General features: G+C 37.8%; 4 protein-coding genes and 1 pseudogene across 4 annotated transcripts; 4 read left to right on the forward strand and 1 right to left on the reverse strand.

Annotated features, from left to right (window-relative positions):
• The first annotated feature begins 340 nt into the window (after positions 1-340).
• LOC109192273 (receptor-like protein kinase HAIKU2) lies at positions 341-969 on the forward strand. The gene is made up of 2 exons (XM_019342847.1): positions 341-446; positions 566-969. The coding sequence occupies exons 1-2, from the start codon at positions 341-343 to the stop codon at positions 967-969; spliced, it is 510 nt and encodes a 169-aa protein (XP_019198392.1).
• Positions 970-1,327: 358 nt separating this feature from the next.
• On the forward strand, positions 1,328-3,018 carry LOC109192389 (pentatricopeptide repeat-containing protein At1g74900, mitochondrial). Its single transcript, XM_019343003.1, has one exon. The coding sequence runs from the start codon at positions 1,423-1,425 to the stop codon at positions 2,926-2,928; it is 1,506 nt and encodes a 501-aa protein (XP_019198548.1). The 5' UTR covers positions 1,328-1,422; the 3' UTR covers positions 2,929-3,018.
• LOC109192274 lies at positions 2,974-5,106 on the forward strand (annotated as a pseudogene).
• An 821-nt stretch (positions 5,107-5,927) lies between these two features.
• Positions 5,928-8,684, reverse strand: LOC109192390 (levodione reductase-like). The gene is made up of 5 exons (XM_019343004.1): positions 8,551-8,684; positions 7,491-7,614; positions 7,126-7,328; positions 6,535-6,764; positions 5,928-6,253 (listed from the first exon to the last, which is right to left on the reverse strand). The coding sequence occupies exons 2-5, from the start codon at positions 7,580-7,582 to the stop codon at positions 5,975-5,977; spliced, it is 804 nt and encodes a 267-aa protein (XP_019198549.1). The 5' UTR covers positions 7,583-7,614; positions 8,551-8,684; the 3' UTR covers positions 5,928-5,974.
• Positions 8,685-11,353: 2,669 nt separating this feature from the next.
• On the forward strand, positions 11,354-15,677 carry LOC109192386 (pentatricopeptide repeat-containing protein At5g65560-like). The gene is made up of 3 exons (XM_019343000.1): positions 11,354-14,517; positions 14,626-14,699; positions 15,171-15,677. The coding sequence occupies exon 1, from the start codon at positions 11,533-11,535 to the stop codon at positions 14,323-14,325; it is 2,793 nt and encodes a 930-aa protein (XP_019198545.1). The 5' UTR covers positions 11,354-11,532; the 3' UTR covers positions 14,326-14,517; positions 14,626-14,699; positions 15,171-15,677.
• The last annotated feature ends 3,901 nt before the right edge of the window (positions 15,678-19,578 follow it).

Genomic DNA, 19,578 nt, shown 5'->3' on the forward strand with positions numbered 1-19,578 from the left:
CATGCGTTTTTGGCATGTCCCAGGTTTTTTTTTTTTTTTTTTTTTTTAATACTTTACCAAAGACACATCTGAGGATTGCGTCTATGTGAAAAAAACGTTTGGGACATGCGTTTTTGGCATGTCCCAGGTTTTTTTTTTTTTTTTTTTTTTTTTTTTTTTTTTTTACTTTACCAAAGACGCATCTGAGGATTGCGTCTTTGGTATTGTATACGGCCTTCGCATTTACGAAATGCAATCGCCGTATATCAATAGCATACGTTAAAACGCATGTAAGCTTTATTGCAGGATAAGTTTTCACTCGCACCCTTCTGAATTGAAGACAATTCTCCAATTGTCAGCCATGGCGGCGCCTCATATTTTCCGGCCAAACCTTATCCTCATCATTCTACCCATACTATCCCTCCTATTCATCTCCACCGTCGCCGCCGCCGCCGCCCCGAGCTCGAGTCTCTCCTCGCCATTAAAGCGGCCCTTCAAAACTCCGATACCAAGATATTTGATACCTAGAACGCGCGTCATTCTCCCTGCGATTTTCCCGGAGTTACATGCGATTCAAATGGCTCAGTCAAAGAAATCGAACTTTCCCGCCGAGGCCTCTTTGGCTCGGTCCCTTTCGATTCTATCTGCTCTCTTAAATCTCTGGAAAAGCTCTCTCTGGGATTCAATTCACTTTCCGGCGGAGTCTCCGACAGCTTGAAGAAATGCGTTAGTCTAACGTATATAGACCTTGGGAATAATTTATTCTCCGGACCGGTTCCGGGAATGTCTTCACTCACTCAGATGACGCATTTGTACTTGAACAACAGTGGGTTCACCGGGAAATTTCCCTGGAATTCGCTGGAAAATATGACGAAGCTGGAGGTTCTTAGTCTCGGGGACAATCCGTTCGACAGGACAACATTGCCGGATTTTATTGTAAAGCTTACGAATTTGAATTGGCTGTATTCTCCGGCGCTGACCGGCGATTAAAACACATGTACGAGATGCGTTGGACGTATAATACTCCAAACGCATCTCGTACATGCGTTTTAACGTATGCTATTGATATACGGCGATCGCATTTCGTAAATGCGACGGCCGTATACAATACCAAAGACGCAATTCCCAAATGCGTCTTTGGTAAAGTATAAAAAAAATAAAAAAATAAAAACCTGGGACATGCTAAAAACGCATGTCCAAACGTTTTTTTTCACATTTTAGTCCAAAAAAGAAGTGTCATATTTTTAGAAATGGACCAGCCCTTTGTCACATTATAGTATTTTTTCCTGATAGCTCTAGGGACTGGTGGAATCAATCAATCAAACCATGTGTATCATCATTTGGTGATGATCAATTTGATTATACTGATTCAAGATAGAGGGCTAATTAGGGATCATTCTTCAATTGGTTTTATTTTTCGATCAACATTGAGGGTGAGGTTCTATGTTCTTGCTCCAGAAAATGTTCAGACTCAAAAGTACAATCCCCACCAGCGCCCCCGTTAAGCCCTTTTCCTTGTCCCGCCACCTCTCCGCCTCTCTCACACTTCCAGCGCCGCCGTTGCCGCCGCCGTCGGCCCAACCAATAGACGCTGTTACGCTCTCCAACCGCATCCTCAAGGAAGACCCAAAGACCCTAGCTTCAACCCTCCACAACTTCACCCAATGGACCCCAGACCTCGTCCAAGCCGTCCTCAAGCGCCTCTGGAACCATGGCCCTAAGGCGCTCCAATTCTTCAACCACCTCGATCGCCACCCATCTTACGCTCACTCCGCCGCTGCATTCAACCACGCCATAGATATCGCCGCCCGGATGCGCGACTACAGGACTCTTTGGAAGCTCGTGGCTCGGATGCAGGCCCGACGGCTCGGCCCTCGCCCCAAAACATTCGCTATCATCACCGAAAGGTACATTTCTGCTGGCAAATCCGATAAGGCGTTGAAGGTTTTCTTGGCTATGCATAAACACGGTTGCCCCCAGGATTTGAATTGTTTCAATACATTTCTTGATGTGCTCTGCAAATTGAGGCGTACGGAGATGGCCTATAGGCTGTTGAAGATGCTTAGGGGTAAATTCAAAGCTGATACTATTACCTATAACATAATTGTGAATGGGTTTTGTTTAATTAAACAAACACCCAAAGCTCAAAACATTTTGAAGGAAATGGTAGAGAGAGGATTGAATCCAACCATAACGACGTATAATATAATGCTTAAAGGCTTTCTTCGAGCCGGTCAGATTAAGGAAGCTTGGGAATTTTTCTTGCAAATGAAGAAGCGGAAGTGTGATATTGACATAGTGACATATACAACTATGGTTCATGGTTTTGGAGTTGTTGGTGGGGTTGATAAAGCTCGGAGGATATTTAATGAGATGGTTGGATCGGGTGTGCTTCCTTCGGTTGCAACTTACAATGCTTTGATTCAAGTGTTGTGTAAGAAGGATAGTGTGGAAAACGCGATTTTGGTGTTTGAGGAGATGGTGAGGAAAGGTTATGTGCCTAATACCGTGACCTATAATGCGGTTATTAGGGGATTGTGTCATAGAGGGAGGATGAATGAGGCTATGAAGTATTTAGATAAAATGAAGGACGATAAATGCGAGCCAAATATTCAGACTTACAATGTTATTGTCCGCTACTATTGTGATGAAGGAGAAATCGAGAAGGCGGTAGAGGTATTTGACAGAATGAATTGTGGGGATTGCTTACCCAATCTGGACACGTACAATATCTTGATCAGCTCAATGTTTGTTAGGAAGAAATCAGATGATTTGCAGGTGGCTGGCAGGTTGCTAGTGGAAATGGTTGGTAGAGGGTTTCTGCCTAGAAGGTTCACCTTCAATCGGGTTTTAAACGGGCTTTTGCTCACTGGCAACCAAGATTTTGCCAGAGAGATCTTGAGGCTGCTAAGCGAATCTGGCCGTCTTCCTCGCCATTTCAAATTGTGAATCTATTGCAGTTTCCCGCAAGATTATGAGCAATCCTTTTTGCACATGGAAAGTTATGAGACCGTTGATGTCTTTGTTGCTGAAACGAGGAACCTGACAATGAAGACAAGACCTACCAGTGCAAGTTGATTTGAGAGTTTTGTAAACGAGGTTGACAGACCAAAACAGGATCTCAGTCCAAGAACACAAAGAGTTGCCAATTTCTCCCCTTTGCTCTTGTAACTAAGGTAACTAAGGCCAATGTTTAAGCTTCTGATAGCTGTGATAGAATAGAGATGATTTTTTCTCTGCAAGAGCCTACCATCAATTTATCCTTCTCAGTATCACAACCAAAGGTATTGAATTCAGCTTGGCTCGAGTTGTTTTAAATAAACTGTTTGGGGAGTGGAAGCATATATCCTAACTTACTGTATGAAGCTATCCACCTAAGTCCAATTGGCTAAATTTCCAAAACAATAATTCTCTAAAGTATTTTACTAGGGAACCAAAAGAAATCATCATATAATCACCCTTCTTGGGGAAAATTCCTCTTTTCTGCTTCAGGTATTTCTATACATTCCATTTTAGTTTTACTATTATTTTCTGAATTTCTTCTAGTTCAAAAAAAAAGTTTTTTTTTTTTTTTTTTTCTTTCTTTTTGCTGCAAAAGTGTTCTCTAAGGAGTAAGGACCTTTCTATATTGAAATGTTAATTGTGTCGTGGGGCAGATCTGCTATTAGTTGTGGAAGATTTTATACCTACATTGCAATTTCTTGCCCTTGCCAACAAAGGCGAAATTCCCCCCACCCCGACTCGATAGGGCAGTGAATGGCTAAATCATGGTGACTTAGCAGCCCATTAGGTGAGAGGACCAGTGCTTGGCTACCATAAGGAGCCTAACGCTATGGGTGTAACCCCTACACTGTGGTTGTCACTTGTCCACAATATACCACCTAGGAACCAACTGAGCTACCCATGCGGGTTGCATTTGCAATTTCTTAGTCAGCTCATTGAGCAGTCACTAAACCCATATTTATTTATTTCATTTCTTCATTTTGTTAGTTGGCTTTAGCTCTAAGACAATGTTACATGAAATTTAGTACTATTTAATGTGGCTTTCTTTGATTAATCCATAATTCCATAGTTCCTGTACATAACAGTTATGTACATTTAAGTAAAAAACTCATCTTTAATGTGTCTGGTGTTTTTGTGACCACAGATTGTCTTATACAAGCTGCACTTTGGTATGGGTTTGTTGTCCACTTGAGAATCTATCCTATAGTGTATTCACACCCAATAATTTTGGTTCTTGATCCTCTAAACTTCCAGCCTAGTAAGAAACCCACACTTACAGATTGGAGTGCTAGAAAGCCCCAGGTAGCAAAGAGTTGAAGTCGTAGAAAACTTCCTGATCTGCATTCTCTTTTGTGTTTCTTCACGAGCATGTTTACTTGGAGGAGACTTATGTTTGGATTTATTTCTGGTTCTGTGTTCTTTATCTCAACTGGATTTTTCTTATATCTATATGGATGGGAATTCTTGAATGAAGCGCTGCTATATCATCTCACTCGTACAGACCCGAGGCCCAATTTTTCGATATACTTCTACCACATATATCTGAATTATGAACGCGATTTCTCAATCTTGGAGAAACTCATTTCTTTTCTTCCTCAGATTATGGTGCAGCTTGCTCTCATCTTCTGTTTTGCCCAGGACTTCCCACTATTGCCCTTGATACTGCCGTGGAGTAATATGAAACTGAAAGGTAAGGGCTTGGCTTGCATAGTTGCATTCTTTTGTGGATTGGAGCTCAGACACACTGGTTGCTGTGGGGTTTTTTGCTCGAATTCAAAGAGAAGAATGTCTTCATCCAACTTTGGATAGCGAGTTTGCTGTTCTTGGCTGCAAATACGTTTGTCGTTACCAGTATTATAAGGCAACACTATTACTCTCCAGTCTCGCCACTCGCAACATGGAGTTTCAAACAAACAAAACTGTGAAACACGAATAAGGAATCCTCTCCAGTCTGTCTGGAGAATTGCTTGCTTGAGCCTGCAATGGACATAACACCTAAGGAAGATAAAGCTATGCAACTATTGGAAATGATATTTGCCATGTAAATGTGAAATTGGATGCTTCCATAAATAAGAACAAAAAAAAAGGATAATAAAAACATGACATGAAAAATGATATTTGCCATCTAATTGTGAAATTAGATTTACATATTTTATTGATAGTCAATATCTTTTAAAAGTGTACTTATGAACTTATTTGGGTTTGAATTTTGTAGCTATTAGGATCATACTTTGCTCTTGATGATTTCAAGTGTCAATGGCAATGAAAATTCTTGGTAATGTAGGGTTACCATTGCATTAAGTTTTGCCTCAGCCAGTTCTTCCAAATGAGAAACACAAATGAATAGTTACTTAAACAATTGATGCTTCTTGGTTTTTATGGGAAAATGTCAAATAGGCTCTCGAACGTTACTTAAAAAGTTAATTAGAATTCTAAACTTTTTAAAATTGCAATTAAACCCATCATCTCATTTTGGTGTAATGAAGTCCAAAAATTGATTACTGACCTACTATCTCAGGTCACTAGGGTTTTGGTCAACATTCGCCAACTCCGACGACATGCCTTTGAATCAATGGAGGCAACCACTGGGTTGCCTTCTCCGGCAGAGACAGTCACGATAGTTGCCTGTTGCCTTCTACGGTGAAAAGGCAACCGTTGACCGTTCTACGGTCACTAGTTACTTTGTTGGCCAGAATTTCTACTCAATCGCAAAAAAGGTCTAAAACAGAGAAAAAGCAAGGATTTCATTGGTCAATCCCTGATTCCCTGCTACTTATTACGGAGTATATATAGAGATTAGATATAGTTACTCTAGAGAACAATAAGTATAGTCTGAGACTGTCTCACCATGAGACCGCGTAATACTTTTTTAATTATAATGTACTCCGTAACACTTTTTATAAAGATATAGAAAAATATTACATTTTAAGTAAGACGGTTTTACTCAAGACTAGAAGAGTTACTTATTAGAGAATAACCAAGCATATATGTTTTACATATATGATCGCATCCGAGGCCTTACTAATGATTGAGCGCCATCGACAAAGGTGGTGGTTCCAGTCATGTAACGCGAGTCATCACTGATTAAATAGATGACGGTTGAAGCGAGGTCCTTTTCAACGTCAAGCCAACGGTTGAGAGGCGCTGCTTCCCCGACCAACTTCTCTGCCCGCTCTTTTCCAACTGATAATGGATACTCGTCGTGGAGATGCAAGCCCCGAGCAATTCCATTCACCCTGATTTGGTGCTTGCCCATCTCCATTGCAGATAGCTACACAAGTAGAACAATGTTAAGAAGTAAGAAGAAATGATAAAGCATTGCTAGCAAAGTTATACTACACGTACTCCCAATTCTTACTCCCTGATGTGGCGGACACTGATAAGCTATTTTTTTCATGTAGGCGCCACTAAAAGTGTCAACATCAAGATTTTGAGTGTGAGAGTAAAAGTTGAGAGTATAGAGTGAGAATTTACTATCATATTTTCTTTGCTAGAAATGAATTGCCTCATATTGGCTTAATATGCATCAAATCAATTGATAAGATGACTTGCCCTGACTAGCTGTTGGACCCCGGCCAAACATGAGCCATATGCAGCAGCGCCTTGATATAGTCCTCTCTCCGCCCCTATGATCGAGGACAAATATACAATGGATCCTCCAGATTTTGTGTCCCGCATTCTTTTGCACACAGATTTCAACAAAAACCAAGCCGCCATGAAGTTTATCTTGACAATCTTCTTGAACTCATCTTCGCCCAACTGCAGAGGATCTTGCATCTTCCCTGTTGCATTTTATCAGAAGCCCTAAGCAACTTGGTATCTTGAAGGGAAATTACTACAAAACATTTTGTTCACTTCTAGAACAATAATACTTCTTCGTATATGGTTCAAAGATCAATCGAAAGAACAGTTATGATATCAATATCACACAAGTTATGTCTAAGTGTCTAACAGTTAATTTTCAGAGAGACTAGCTGATTTATCCTCCTGCTCTCCCGTACTCTGCAGTCTACCTTCATTGCCTATTCTATATATGATGCCATTATGCTAATATTGCAATTTAACCACTATAATTTCCTACCTATAAAAAACGCATTCCACTCTTTATATCTCAAGGACAAATTAAAGGTGGTACAGAGTCACCTTCATAAGTATAGCAGTGTACTAAAGCATCCAAACAGCCCAAAATCTTCCACGCCTTCTCCACTGCTTCATCAAAAGCCGCTTCTCTTTCTTCTTCCATATTCAAGCCCACAACCTCCACTACCACAACACTACCATCTAGAGATTGCTTTATCATCTTAGCTACACTCTTCAGTCGGCTCTCGTTTCCCATTAAAACCAACCTAAGAAATATTCATAGCAACAGTTCACGAAACTTTTCTTCAACCATACAGATGTAATCGAATTTGAAACTAGAATCACAAATAAAATTGAAATACATGCTCCGTTTAATAATAAACCAGATAGAAATGTGTATGAACTTTGAATTGAGGGAGAGAATTTACTGGCAACCCCGCTGTGCTAAATGGCGGGCAATGTTGTTGCAGATCTCATCACCATTGGAGGTAAGCAAAACCTTCTTTCCAGGATTTTCCATGCTCCAAACCGATTCAGGAATAGATCAACTCTCTAACATAATCCAAAAGGGATAAATCAAGGCAAGCCTTTTATAGACTTAGATAACTACATTTACCCATCTAGAGTATCCAGAAAACACAAAAGGAAATAACATATGAGCAATTTCACATTTGAATGCAAGCAAAGTAACTATACTGAAGACCCAACTTTTCTTTTCTATCCAGCAAACCAAATAGATCATAATAGCCCCAGTACACGTGCCTTGATCATAAAGTTCACAACTCTCAATCAATTGAAACAATCTGTGTTAGGAATTTTCACCAAGAATTTTGAAAAATAAAATTCCCCTCAAAAAAACAATATGGTTAATCCAAGACGTGAATCACACGGCAAACCCTATGCACTATACAATTCAAACTCTTCAACAAGTAGAATTGTATTGTATATATACAAGTGCAAACCCAAATCCCTTTTTCTATTGTGGAGTCCAACCCCATTTTTTACAACTCAACCGATATAGAATCAATTTTTCATTCACGGATTATCGTTTTGAGGGTATAATATATCAAATTAAATATCTGAACGCGAACTCACTCTGATCCAACTCAAATCATAAGTGGAACTCACTCAAAACTTTGCCTCAAAATGACTTTAAATGCTATTTTTAGCTAATTTCCCAACACTGGCTGCCCAGCCACACAAGAATTAGGCCTGAACATGCTCAGGAAGTAAGAAACCATACACTTTTCCCAGATTTCTTTTCAACACCACAACACGATTTTCCACTAAATTTCAAGAAATAACAGAGAAATTCAAACGCGAGCCCAAAAAATCTTCTCTCTTTTTTTTTTTTTCCCAGCAGACAGAAGAGATTGATAACAGAAAACATCAATTGATCACCATATCAATCAATCTACACGCAGGCACAAAAGCATAATAAGCGGTGGCGATAGTCCACGAAAGAAAAGGAACCAAGAAAAATCTCACCTGTTGCCGTGCGTCCGGAAAAGCCGAATGCAGAACACCAGAACGCAATTGGCTTTTGTAGAAACACCGCACAGAAAAACCGAATTCCGAACAGCAGAGAGTAATTGCTACCTGTTGAAGTGTTGAGTGTTGAAACACTATACATGGCAATGGCAGCATTAATTAGGCCCCACCAGAATTTAGTTGGAATACGACTTGAATCAAACGCTATACCAACTATGAACTGTGTATAACTTATATATAAGTTTTTTATTTTAACTCCACATTTAAGTACCTTGCCGGTAGGTCTTGAAAATGGGTGAATGATAAAGGCTATACAAACAATCGTTATATCCTACACCACGGCGCACATAGCATTGTGCGCCGCGCGCCTCCCAAAACGACGTCGTTTTGGAGTCGTGTTGGGAGGCGCGGTAGGAAGTTGCTGGGATTATGTGTATTTGTTCACAACGTTATGTGTATTAGTTCATACAGTTATGTGTATTTTTTATACAATTATGTACATTCTTTTTATACAATTATGTACATCCGAATTAGAAAATTTGTGTGTATTATGTTAAGAGTTGATGTGTATTATGTTAAAAGTTTATGTTTATTAAGTATTATGTTAGATTATGTGTATTATCTTTTAAAAAGAGTATGTATATTTTGTTATATAATTATGTACATTCATGTATACAATTATGTGTATTCAAGTATAACATTATGTACATTCTTGAACAGCGAGTTTTTTTTAAAGCAAAAACTACTGCCATTCACTGGGGTGGGAAATTTCAAAAAAAAAAAAAATTAAAATGACGTCGTTTTGCATCTGGGCGCATAGTACAACGCGCGCCGTGGTGTAGGATATAAATTGCCCTATACAAAGGCATCGTTCGCAGAGGAAATTGGGTAGGGATTGAGAATGGGTTGTGGGTAAGTGGGTTTGGGTATTTGTGGGTAAGTGGGTTTGGGTATTTAATTTAATAATAATAATAATAATAATAATAATAACCGGTTGTGGGTGTGGGACTGTGGGTACTGGCTATTTAATAATAATAACAATAATAATAATAATAATTACAGAAAAAAATCATTTTGAATTTTAATTATTAAAATTAAAATAATTTAATAATATTTTTTTCAAATATAATTTAATTATAATTAAATAAATTAAAATAATTAACTTATGCCCTAGAAAAAGTATAGATGTTGATTTAAATTTTATAATCAAGAGTTTATATATTTTGTTATATTTATAACTTAAAATAATACCATACACTCATACCCTTAAATGTCATTTTACATGCAATAAGTTAATAGTAATAAGCTAATTTACCAAATACTTTTTTATAACCAACTAATACAATTAGTTGGTCAAACCAACTAACACAATCAGTTATTAGTTATCATCTAATTCGATCAGCTATCAGTCATTTGCCAAACACCCCCATGTAAACGTGAAGAGCTATTTATATTGACTTTAAATAGCTTGTGTCATGATGATATCTTGCAAGTGTATTGACGACGTGACACTCTTTAATTTGACTAATGTAGTTAACTGGGTCAAACGATGTGATAGTACTCCATAGCTATGTCAGGTTACCTCAATAATGTCGTAGGCGTAAATTGGCTAGTTTAGCTCTTGCAACATATGTTGTGATGATCAACATTAATCTTGATCATCTAGACTTGGATTAGCCCCTATCAAAAGTTGATCCTTGTGTTTGAAAGGTTTTTATTTAAGCCAATTTGCATGTTTATAACGCTACCAATCATGTATATTATACTTGATTATATAATGAATTATTGACACTAAAATAAAAAATAAAACTCGTATACACATGATGATTTTTTTGTTTAATCAGAACTACCACGAAACTAAACAAGTAGGGATCAAAATGTCAATAAACACACATGTTTATCAGTTGGGATGCAAGTGCTCTTTTTTGTCTATAATAAAAATAATATTGAAGTGGAGCACAAATCTAACCTAAGTGAGGTTGTTATAATACATAAACAGGATATGCAAGTAGCCCAAAAGGGAAATAAAACAAGAGACAACCAAGTGAAGTCAATTGTGCGCTATGAAGATGATGTATATGAAGGACCAATGCCCCTATTTATAGGAGTAAGGAAGTCCAAAATTCATAGAGAATGATTAGCTAACAATCCTGACATACATTACCTACCCATCACCATAGACTACATGTGCCTTGTTGCAAGAAAGTTGGAGATAAAAGGCTGTTTGTTTAGCCACCTATCGCCAAACTGCCCTACTACCCTCCCCCCTCCCCCCCCCCCATAGTCCTCCCTTCATCACCTTTGAACTTTGCGACTATAAGCTTTTTGTCTCTACACTTTTTGGACTCTAAACTTTCATACATTTTCACTTTTTAGACGAAAACATTACACCCTTATACACTTTGACTCCAAATTCATAATCTTTACTATTAGGACCTACAAACTTTTCATCTCTTTCATAAATATGTACCCTATCCATAAATTCTTTACATTCCAACCTCGTTAACTTTGCACCCATAACTTTTTTCTTATTGTTTAAATCCCCCAACTTCGTCCATAGGCTCCAATAACTCTCTGAACCTAATTAACTTCTAGACCTCCACTTTTCAAGTCCAATCAATTTTAAATTCATGCCCAATTCCTCCATCAACACAATTCATCATATATAAATACAAGGATAAACTCGTTTAAAATAAATACAAGGATGTTCGGGTCATGGGCCTTATCTTCCTACCAGAAGGATGGTCGGCCCGCCAGGCCCTTTACGTTCGAACCCTGTGAAATCCGAATACCTGCCCAACCCGCCCCGCAGTCCCGGGTCTGCATCTCTCCTTCGTCCACGCACTACCATTTCTCTGCGTGGTCTCGCCATGACCACGTTCACCAGCGACTCTTCACATCAATGCGTCGCCATCTCGTGATCTCCCCGGCGATTCAAGAACAGCACTCACTTCATGAACTTCATCGCCGGCGCTCGAAATGGTAAACCCCCCCAAACTCAAATCTGTTCATTCCCTGATTCACCGCCGCCAAACCAATAATAGTATTCACTCTTATCATCTTTGGTTTTCATCGAAACCCGATATTTCTGAACTCTCTGACTTTCGAAGCAATCAGCAGTACGGAGAAAATTCATCATCGCACTTAGTTTCTAAGGTCTGTGAGATTTTGACAAATCGTCTGTTTCAATGGCAACGGAGCTCGGAGCTCAATTATTTGAGCTCTGAGCTAAAACCGCGCCACGTGGCAAGGGTAGTTGAGATCCATGAGAACACTGACATAGCTTTGCAGTTCTTCTATTGGGTTTCTAAGAGGCATTTTTACAAACACGATATTGATTGTTATGTGTCGATGCTGAATAGGCTCTTGCGGGACAAGAAATTTGAACCAGCTGATCATGTTAAGATTTTGATGATAAAAGATTGTAGAAATATGGAAGAAATGAGGAGGGTCGTTGAGTGTTTGAGTGAGATTAGGAAAAAGGGTCTTGGGCATGGTTTGTATAGTTATAATACTTTGTTGATTCAGTTAGGAAAGTTTGACATGGTTGAAGCTGCTCGGAGTACTTTTAGGGAAATGTTGAACTATGGGATCCAGCCTAGCTTGCTAACTTTTAGCACTATGATTAATATATTGTGTAAGGAAGGGAAGGTGCAGGAGGCTCGTGTGATTTTGAGTAAAATGTATCGGCATGAGATGAGTCCAGATGTTTTCACTTACACATCCTTTATGCTCGGGCATTGCAGGAACATGAATCTAGATGCAGCCTTTGTGGTTTTTGATAAGATGGCAATGGAGGGAATTGATCCAAATGCAGTTACTTATGCAACTCTTATAAACGGGCTCTGTAATCAGGGGAGAGTTGATAAGGCCTTGGATATGCTCAAGGAGATGACTGAGAAAGGGATTGAGCCAACCGTGTACACTTACACAGTTCCAATTACTTCATTATGTGCACTTGGACATGTAGAGAAGGCTATTGATCTAGTCCTGAGCATGAGAGAGAGGGGTTGTAAGCCAAATGTTCAAACATACACTGCTCTTATTAGTGGGCTTTCTTGTTCCGGTCGCCTTAATGTTGTCATTGGTTTGTTCAACAAGATGTTCAGAGATGGTCTAATTCCAACTATAGTGACATTCAACGCATTGATCAATGAATTATGTGCAGGGGGATTCCTCAGTGCTGCTTGTAGTGTTCTCCAGTGGATGAAGACTCATGGTTACCCACCAAATGCTGAAACCTGCAATGCTCTTATTCATGGGTTCTGCTTGGTAGGAAACATAGAGAGGGGAATGATTCTATTCAATGAAATGCTAAAGTTGGGGCCCTCTCCAACGGTGGTTACATACAATACACTTATCAATGGCTATCTTGAAAAGGGTTTCCTGGAGAATGCTGTTAGATTGTTGGATTTGATGAAGAACAATGGACTTAAACCAGATGAGTGGACTTATGCACAACTTGTTTCTGGTTTCTGCAAAAGGGGGAAGCTTGATTCAGCTGCAGCTTTCTTCAGGGAAATGATTAAACAAGGTTTGAGTCCAAACCAGGTCAATTATACAACACTGATTGATGGTCTTGCAAAGACAGGAAAACTGGATACTGCAGTTGCTTTATTTCAAAAAATGGAGGAGACTGGGTGCAGTCCAGGTATTGAAACTTACAATGCCATTATAAATGGCTTATCAAAAGGAAACAGGCTTTCTGAAGCAGAGAAAATGTGCAATAAATTAACCGAAAATGGTCTGCTCCCTAATGTCATTACCTACACAACATTGATTGATGGGCTGTGTAGGAATGGTGGGACACAACTTGCATTTAAGATATTCCAAGAAATGGAAAAAAGGAATTGCATGCCAAATCTGCATACATATAGTTCACTTATCCATGGTTTATGTCTTGAAGGTCAGGCAGATGATGCAGAGATGCTACTCAAAGAAATGGAGAGGAAAGGATTGGTTCCTGATCATGTGACATATACTTCACTAATTGATGGGTTTGTTGCTTTGGGTAGAATAGATCATGCATTCTTACTTCTCAGTCAGATGATTGATAGTGGCTGCAAACCAAATTATCGAACCTATATTGTGTTGGTGAAGGGATTGCAAAGAGAATCTCAGTTAATTGCGGAGAGGATTGCAGTTCAAAACGAGACAGTATACGGCTATTCAGATGGGAAGGATTCTAGTATTGATTTTTTATGTAGTTTATTAGATAGAATGTCAGAAAGTGGCCATGAACCCAGTGTAGATACATACTCTACCTTAGTTGTCGGTCTGTGTAAAGAAGGTAAAATTTACGAAGCAGAGCAGTTGGTAACACAGATGAAGAGCAAAGGATTATGTCCAAATGATGCAATAGATTGCTCTCTTTTGTGTGCCTATTGTAAGGAATTGAAAGTGGGCCCTGCTCTAGAAATTTTTGACTTGATGGTTTTAAAAGGTTTTAGGCCTTCCTTATCAATTTATCAGCTACTTATTTCATCTCTTTGTAAAGCAAGCTGGGTAAAAGAAGCTGAAGCTTTGTTTATCAGCATGCTTGAGAGGCAGTGGAACTCTGATGAGATTGTTTGGACTATCCTGATTGATGGTTTGCTTAAGGAGGGGGAATCAGAAATGTGCATGAAGCTTCTACATGCCATGGAATCCAAGAATTGCCCTATAAATTTGCAGTCTTATCTTATCTTGGCAAGAGAATTGTCTAAAGCAGATAAATCTATTGATGCTAGGGAAATTGCTAATAAGTTCAGAATTGGGAGAGATGAAAAATGAGTGCAATGTCTTTCTTGCGTCAAGCCTCTGAAACATGGTGTTGTCTAATACGGATTAGACAGCTGTATCTCCATTGACAGCCCCTCTGTGATGCATTGATTTTAATGTAATGCATCTTTGAGAAATTGCTCTGTGGTTTTTCCTCCCAATTAATTCAATGGTCAGAAGATGATGGACTTTCATCTCTTTCTGGTACTGATATTCTCATATTCTTTTGTTTATATTTCTTTTAGTTTCATTTCTTCAGAGAGTCTTAAAAGAAACAGACACTAAATCATATCATTTTACCTTCTGTTACAGAACACCCATCAGAGCAAATGCGTGGTGGCAAAATGCTGCCTGAGCTTCAGGGAGGAGCAGTTAGTCATTTTCAGGTAAAAAGCACAAATCAGCCTCTTGAGAAAAAAAAAAAAAAAAAAAAAAAAAAAAGATAGATCGTTTTCATGCATGCTGTTTGACACTTTGACCCATGAACCGAGAAATTTCTAGTTTTGGTACACCATCACATTCATTTTCCAAACTGGATTAACTTTACTGATCTAGAAATTCACTTTTGATCCCCTTATTTCCTCAATTCAATATTACAAAACCCATGTTGATATTCTTATCAGACATTCAAGCATTTAAAAAACCCAAATTCGATATTCTTATCAGACCTTCAAGCATAGGTCCTTTATGACCTTTGCTTCTTTGCTTTAGAGTCCGAAGACTGCAGAAAACTAGTCACTAAGCTATCAATACTACTTGAAGTATCTTCAGATGAAAAATGATAGAAATAGTTATGCAAACTTCAGAGGAATCGCCATGCAAATGGAAAACTGACATTTTTCTGTGTTCCATCACAGGATGCAGGATCAATCACATACACAACTGCTTGGTAACATGTCCATACATCTCGCTTGTCCATCAAAGATGATAATGCAAATTTGAGGTACTCGGTAGAAGACACACACTTAGTTGTGACACCTAGCTATTCATTTCATTTCTTCTCTATTCTTTGTATCAGAAATCACATAGGTATATGATTGTTCCAATTCTTTTTATGAGTGAAGGAGTAGGTTGCCTTGTAAAATATAAATGGTTGGCGCGTTTTAAGTGTGGTAGATCATAGATGAGCCTGAAGGCTCTCATAAGAATACCGATAATAAGGTGAGAAATTTTTGGTATAGTGATCTTTAATATCATCAATCATCACCATTGATTTGGTGGATGTACTACTCACTCCTTTAATCTCTTGCATCATACAATTTGATTTTTGTTTTCAAGAAAAAACTGCTGTAAACATCACCACTCAATAATGCAAAACTTTTTGTGTGTTATCCTGAAAGGGATCTCACAAGGATCTTGTACAGAACAGAACCCAGAATTTGTATTTACTTCTTTGGCATTAACAGTGTGAAAAGATGACAGTAATGCTATTATTGCTGCCATGCCAAAATATTTAAATACTCAACAATAGCTTGTCAATGTCTTTTCTATTTATTTATTTATTTATTTATTTATTTTTGGAGCATGAGAAATTGGACCAAAATGAATGAAAACAGGAGAAAGGAACCTAATACCCCCAGGCCCCAATGTCCATTCTAGAATGTTTGCTATTTATTGACCCCCTCGGTTGATTCAGTGGTCACGAAAGCAGTCATAAATTTCACTCAGAATGAATAAATGAGAATTTGGATCTCATGAGCGCAAGCTTTTAGCTGTTTGTAGAAACTTTAGGTACTGGTATTTACCTGTCATATAATATTTGTGGGTCCGAGTAACGTGTCAACTTGTGGTTGGCAAAATTCAACATTTTCCAATTTCCACTATTTATTTGTTATAAATGATGAAATCATTATTTATTTTATTTTATTCTGAATAGCTTTCTCCTCTCAAGACCTCTGAATTTACAAGAGTGAATGGCTCAATATATGTTGTCTCTACAAGGCAAAGGTGGCTATTTAGATTCTCATGGCAGCTATTATTCCGGCGTAATTTGCAAGAAACTGCATCCAATTTCCATCATTTGCAAAAGATTTGGTTTTTTTTTTTTTTTTTTTTTCGAAAATACACCTCATAATCTAGTAGCATAATAATATTTCAATTCAAGAATAATACTATAACATCATGTTTAATTGACAAAATATATATAAAATGGGATTTATAGGAATACATGAATTTCATTGATTTTTTTTATTTAATAGCCTATTTTTCTCGTGAACTAAACTTACTTAATTTCATATTTAAAATGTCTTAAATTCAATTCTCATTTCTTTCAAAAAATATATCAAAAAAGATTCCATACTCGACATTTTTAGAAATAAAACGTCAAAACAAACAATATAATAGATCTCTACTTTCACGAATGCTATTTTATTCTCGACCTATTTTATGAACCAAACGTGTTGTATAGGTGTAAGACCATCTCCAACCCAAAACACCAAATTCTACACCAAATTTTACACTAAAAGAAATATTCTCAGCATATTCTTACACTAAATTTTTTTCATCTCCAACCCATTACACCAAATTCTGCACTAAATTTTTTTCTTTCATTAAAATAATTTATTTTCTCATAAATTAAGACTTTGTATTATAACTTTATATATTTTAATATAAAATATAATTATAATGCAAATATTATAAGTATTATAACTTTAAATATATGTTAAAATTATATTTATGTAATTTTATTTTTAATTAATTTATATTCAATATTAGTCTTATTTTAATCGTCTTGATAAGATCTTTCAAATGATATACTTTATTTTTAATATTATAAAATTTATTTTTAATAGTTTAACAAAGTATATAAATATATTTAAAAAATCAGGACATAAAAAGAATTAAGAATAGAAGGAAGGGGCAAAATTGGAAGCAAAATACCCCACCAACAGTGCAGTGCCATATTTGGCACTGCACTGTTCATGCTGCGCCAAATTTTTAGTGGGATGGCGCTCCATTGGAGCAGGGGCACGCCATTTTTTCCACCATTTTGGCGCAATGGCGTGCCCTTTGGAGATGGCCGAGGAGAAGAGGATTAGGAGGAATAGAAGCAAGACATCTCGAAACGAACATAAGATATGTGATCGCAGACATTTTTTCTTACAATTATCACTCGTTGACATGACATGAACGGAGATAAGAGAAAATATTGTTATTATTTCATCAACATGATTAATGGGTACCTTTAAATCATTGCTCCGGAAAGGATAAATCACACAAAATACAAGTCAATAAGAAGCCAAAAAGGAGAGGATATATTCAATCAAGCCCTTGTCTTGTCTGAATGGCCATTACCTCCCCAATCAGACCTCCAGCCACAGGAACACAACAAAAATATGGATAGACAAGAAATCATAAACACCTTCCAAAGCTCAACAACACATCTTAATCCCCTGTTAGAGAGTATTAGAGAATAGCATTAAAGACAAACCGACTCAAACAATACCTAACCTTGTATTCCCTATCACAAACCCTTCCAAACACTTTCATCCATCATTCCACCCTCATCTTTGGCCTCTTGTTCTTGACCTTTTGGCCTTGTAGAAAAGTCCCTCCGCTTTCACTTACATTAACCCATCCTAGACATAAGACATTATATCTCATATGTATTTATTGCAGTTAACATATTATATGTACTTGTAATTAAAACTGTCAAAATAGGCTTCGTCTCCCTGCATCGCAAAAAGAACAGGTCAGACTTTGAGTTTTATAGCCCGCCAAATTGGTGGGCCCCGACCCACTAGCCCACTTTGATAGCTCTACTTTCAGTTGCAATTAATATATTATGTACTTTCAATTTATTTACCAATAGTTATGCCAAGGACCCGGGTCCACCTTGCAAGGTGGACGCGGGTAAAAATACACCATTTATATATTGAATGTTCACAATTTACATACTGAAGGTTCACAATTCAAATTGTGAACATTCAGTATGTAAATTTTTAACATTTAGTATATGTAAATTGTGAACATTTAGTATATAAAATCGTGAACATTCAGTATATAAATTGTGAACATTTAGTATATGTAAATTGTGAACATTTAGTATATAAAATTGTGAACATTCAATATATAAATTGTGCATTTTTAGATTTGAGTCCACCTTACAAGGCCGATAAGGTGAACACGGGTCCACAAAGTAATTTGCCTTTATTTACAGGTATATAATTTGTTAACGGAATATACATAAGTTAATTGTATATACGGAATCTAGACCAGAGTTCATAATGCGCTGGTGGACCGTGGTACACGATATAATTTGCGAACTCATCTTACCTCAACACACCATTTCTTCTTGGACTTTGCTAGCCAGCAGCCGATTCTCAGCCCATCATACATCACCCTTGAATATAATATACCATTGAAAACATGTTAATTGGTGACACTCCCCTTTAAATATGCCATGTTTAGCAGCATAGGAGGGCCATAGCAACAGCATTACCTGTTTATCTGCATTTTTTCATATCTGTTTAAACAAGCTGTGATCATGGGGAGGGAAACCAGGGACCCGGCGGCTTTAGGGTCTTCAATTGCACTTCTGCAGGAAAGATTCAGGCAGCTGCAAAGGGCAAGAGAGCAGAGGGAGGTGAAGGAACTGAAGCTGCTGTTTGAGCCTCAAGTTATGAGTCCTGTGAAGAGTTTTGAGGCTGCAAAAAAGCCGGTTTTCGTGCAAGAATCGGGCTTGATTCCGTTTGGGGAAGGGGATAGGGATCCACTCACTCTTGGACTGAACTTGAGCAGCAGGCAGGCAGATTTTCAGGCTATGAAGAAAAGGGCATTATGGTGGGGTGATCAGAAGATCAGTGTGAGCACAGGATATAGAAAGATGGAAAACTGTGATGTGGATACCTCTCTTCATCTGTAGAATGAATCATTCTTTTCTTTTTCTTTGGTTCAGATTTTGTATACTCTTCTCTTTTTTCACACATTTGTCCTAGAGTAAAGAAGGGGAATTGAAAGCACACCAAATAAAAGGAGGACTCATGTTTGGTGATGATTCTGATGTTCAACTCTGTCACAAACCACTATCAAGTTTATGTTTTTAACAGCACAGACGAGACGAAAAGAAACAATAACGTCTAATAGAATTTAGGCAAAGTCACACCCACAACATTAATCCTTGATTTCCCTCTCCAAATTCTGTAGTTGAACCATACACTTTCAATGGTTTCCTTTCCACATCTATTGCAAAGGAAAGACCATAAAATAAACATCGTTTATACAACTTTAGGGTGATCAATCGAATCAACTGAGCTAGCTCCACGG

Source organism: Ipomoea nil, unplaced genomic scaffold (assembly GCF_001879475.1).
Source record: "Ipomoea nil cultivar Tokyo-kokei standard unplaced genomic scaffold, Asagao_1.1 scaffold1770, whole genome shotgun sequence".
Classification (NCBI taxonomy): Eukaryota; Viridiplantae; Streptophyta; class Magnoliopsida; order Solanales; family Convolvulaceae; genus Ipomoea; species Ipomoea nil.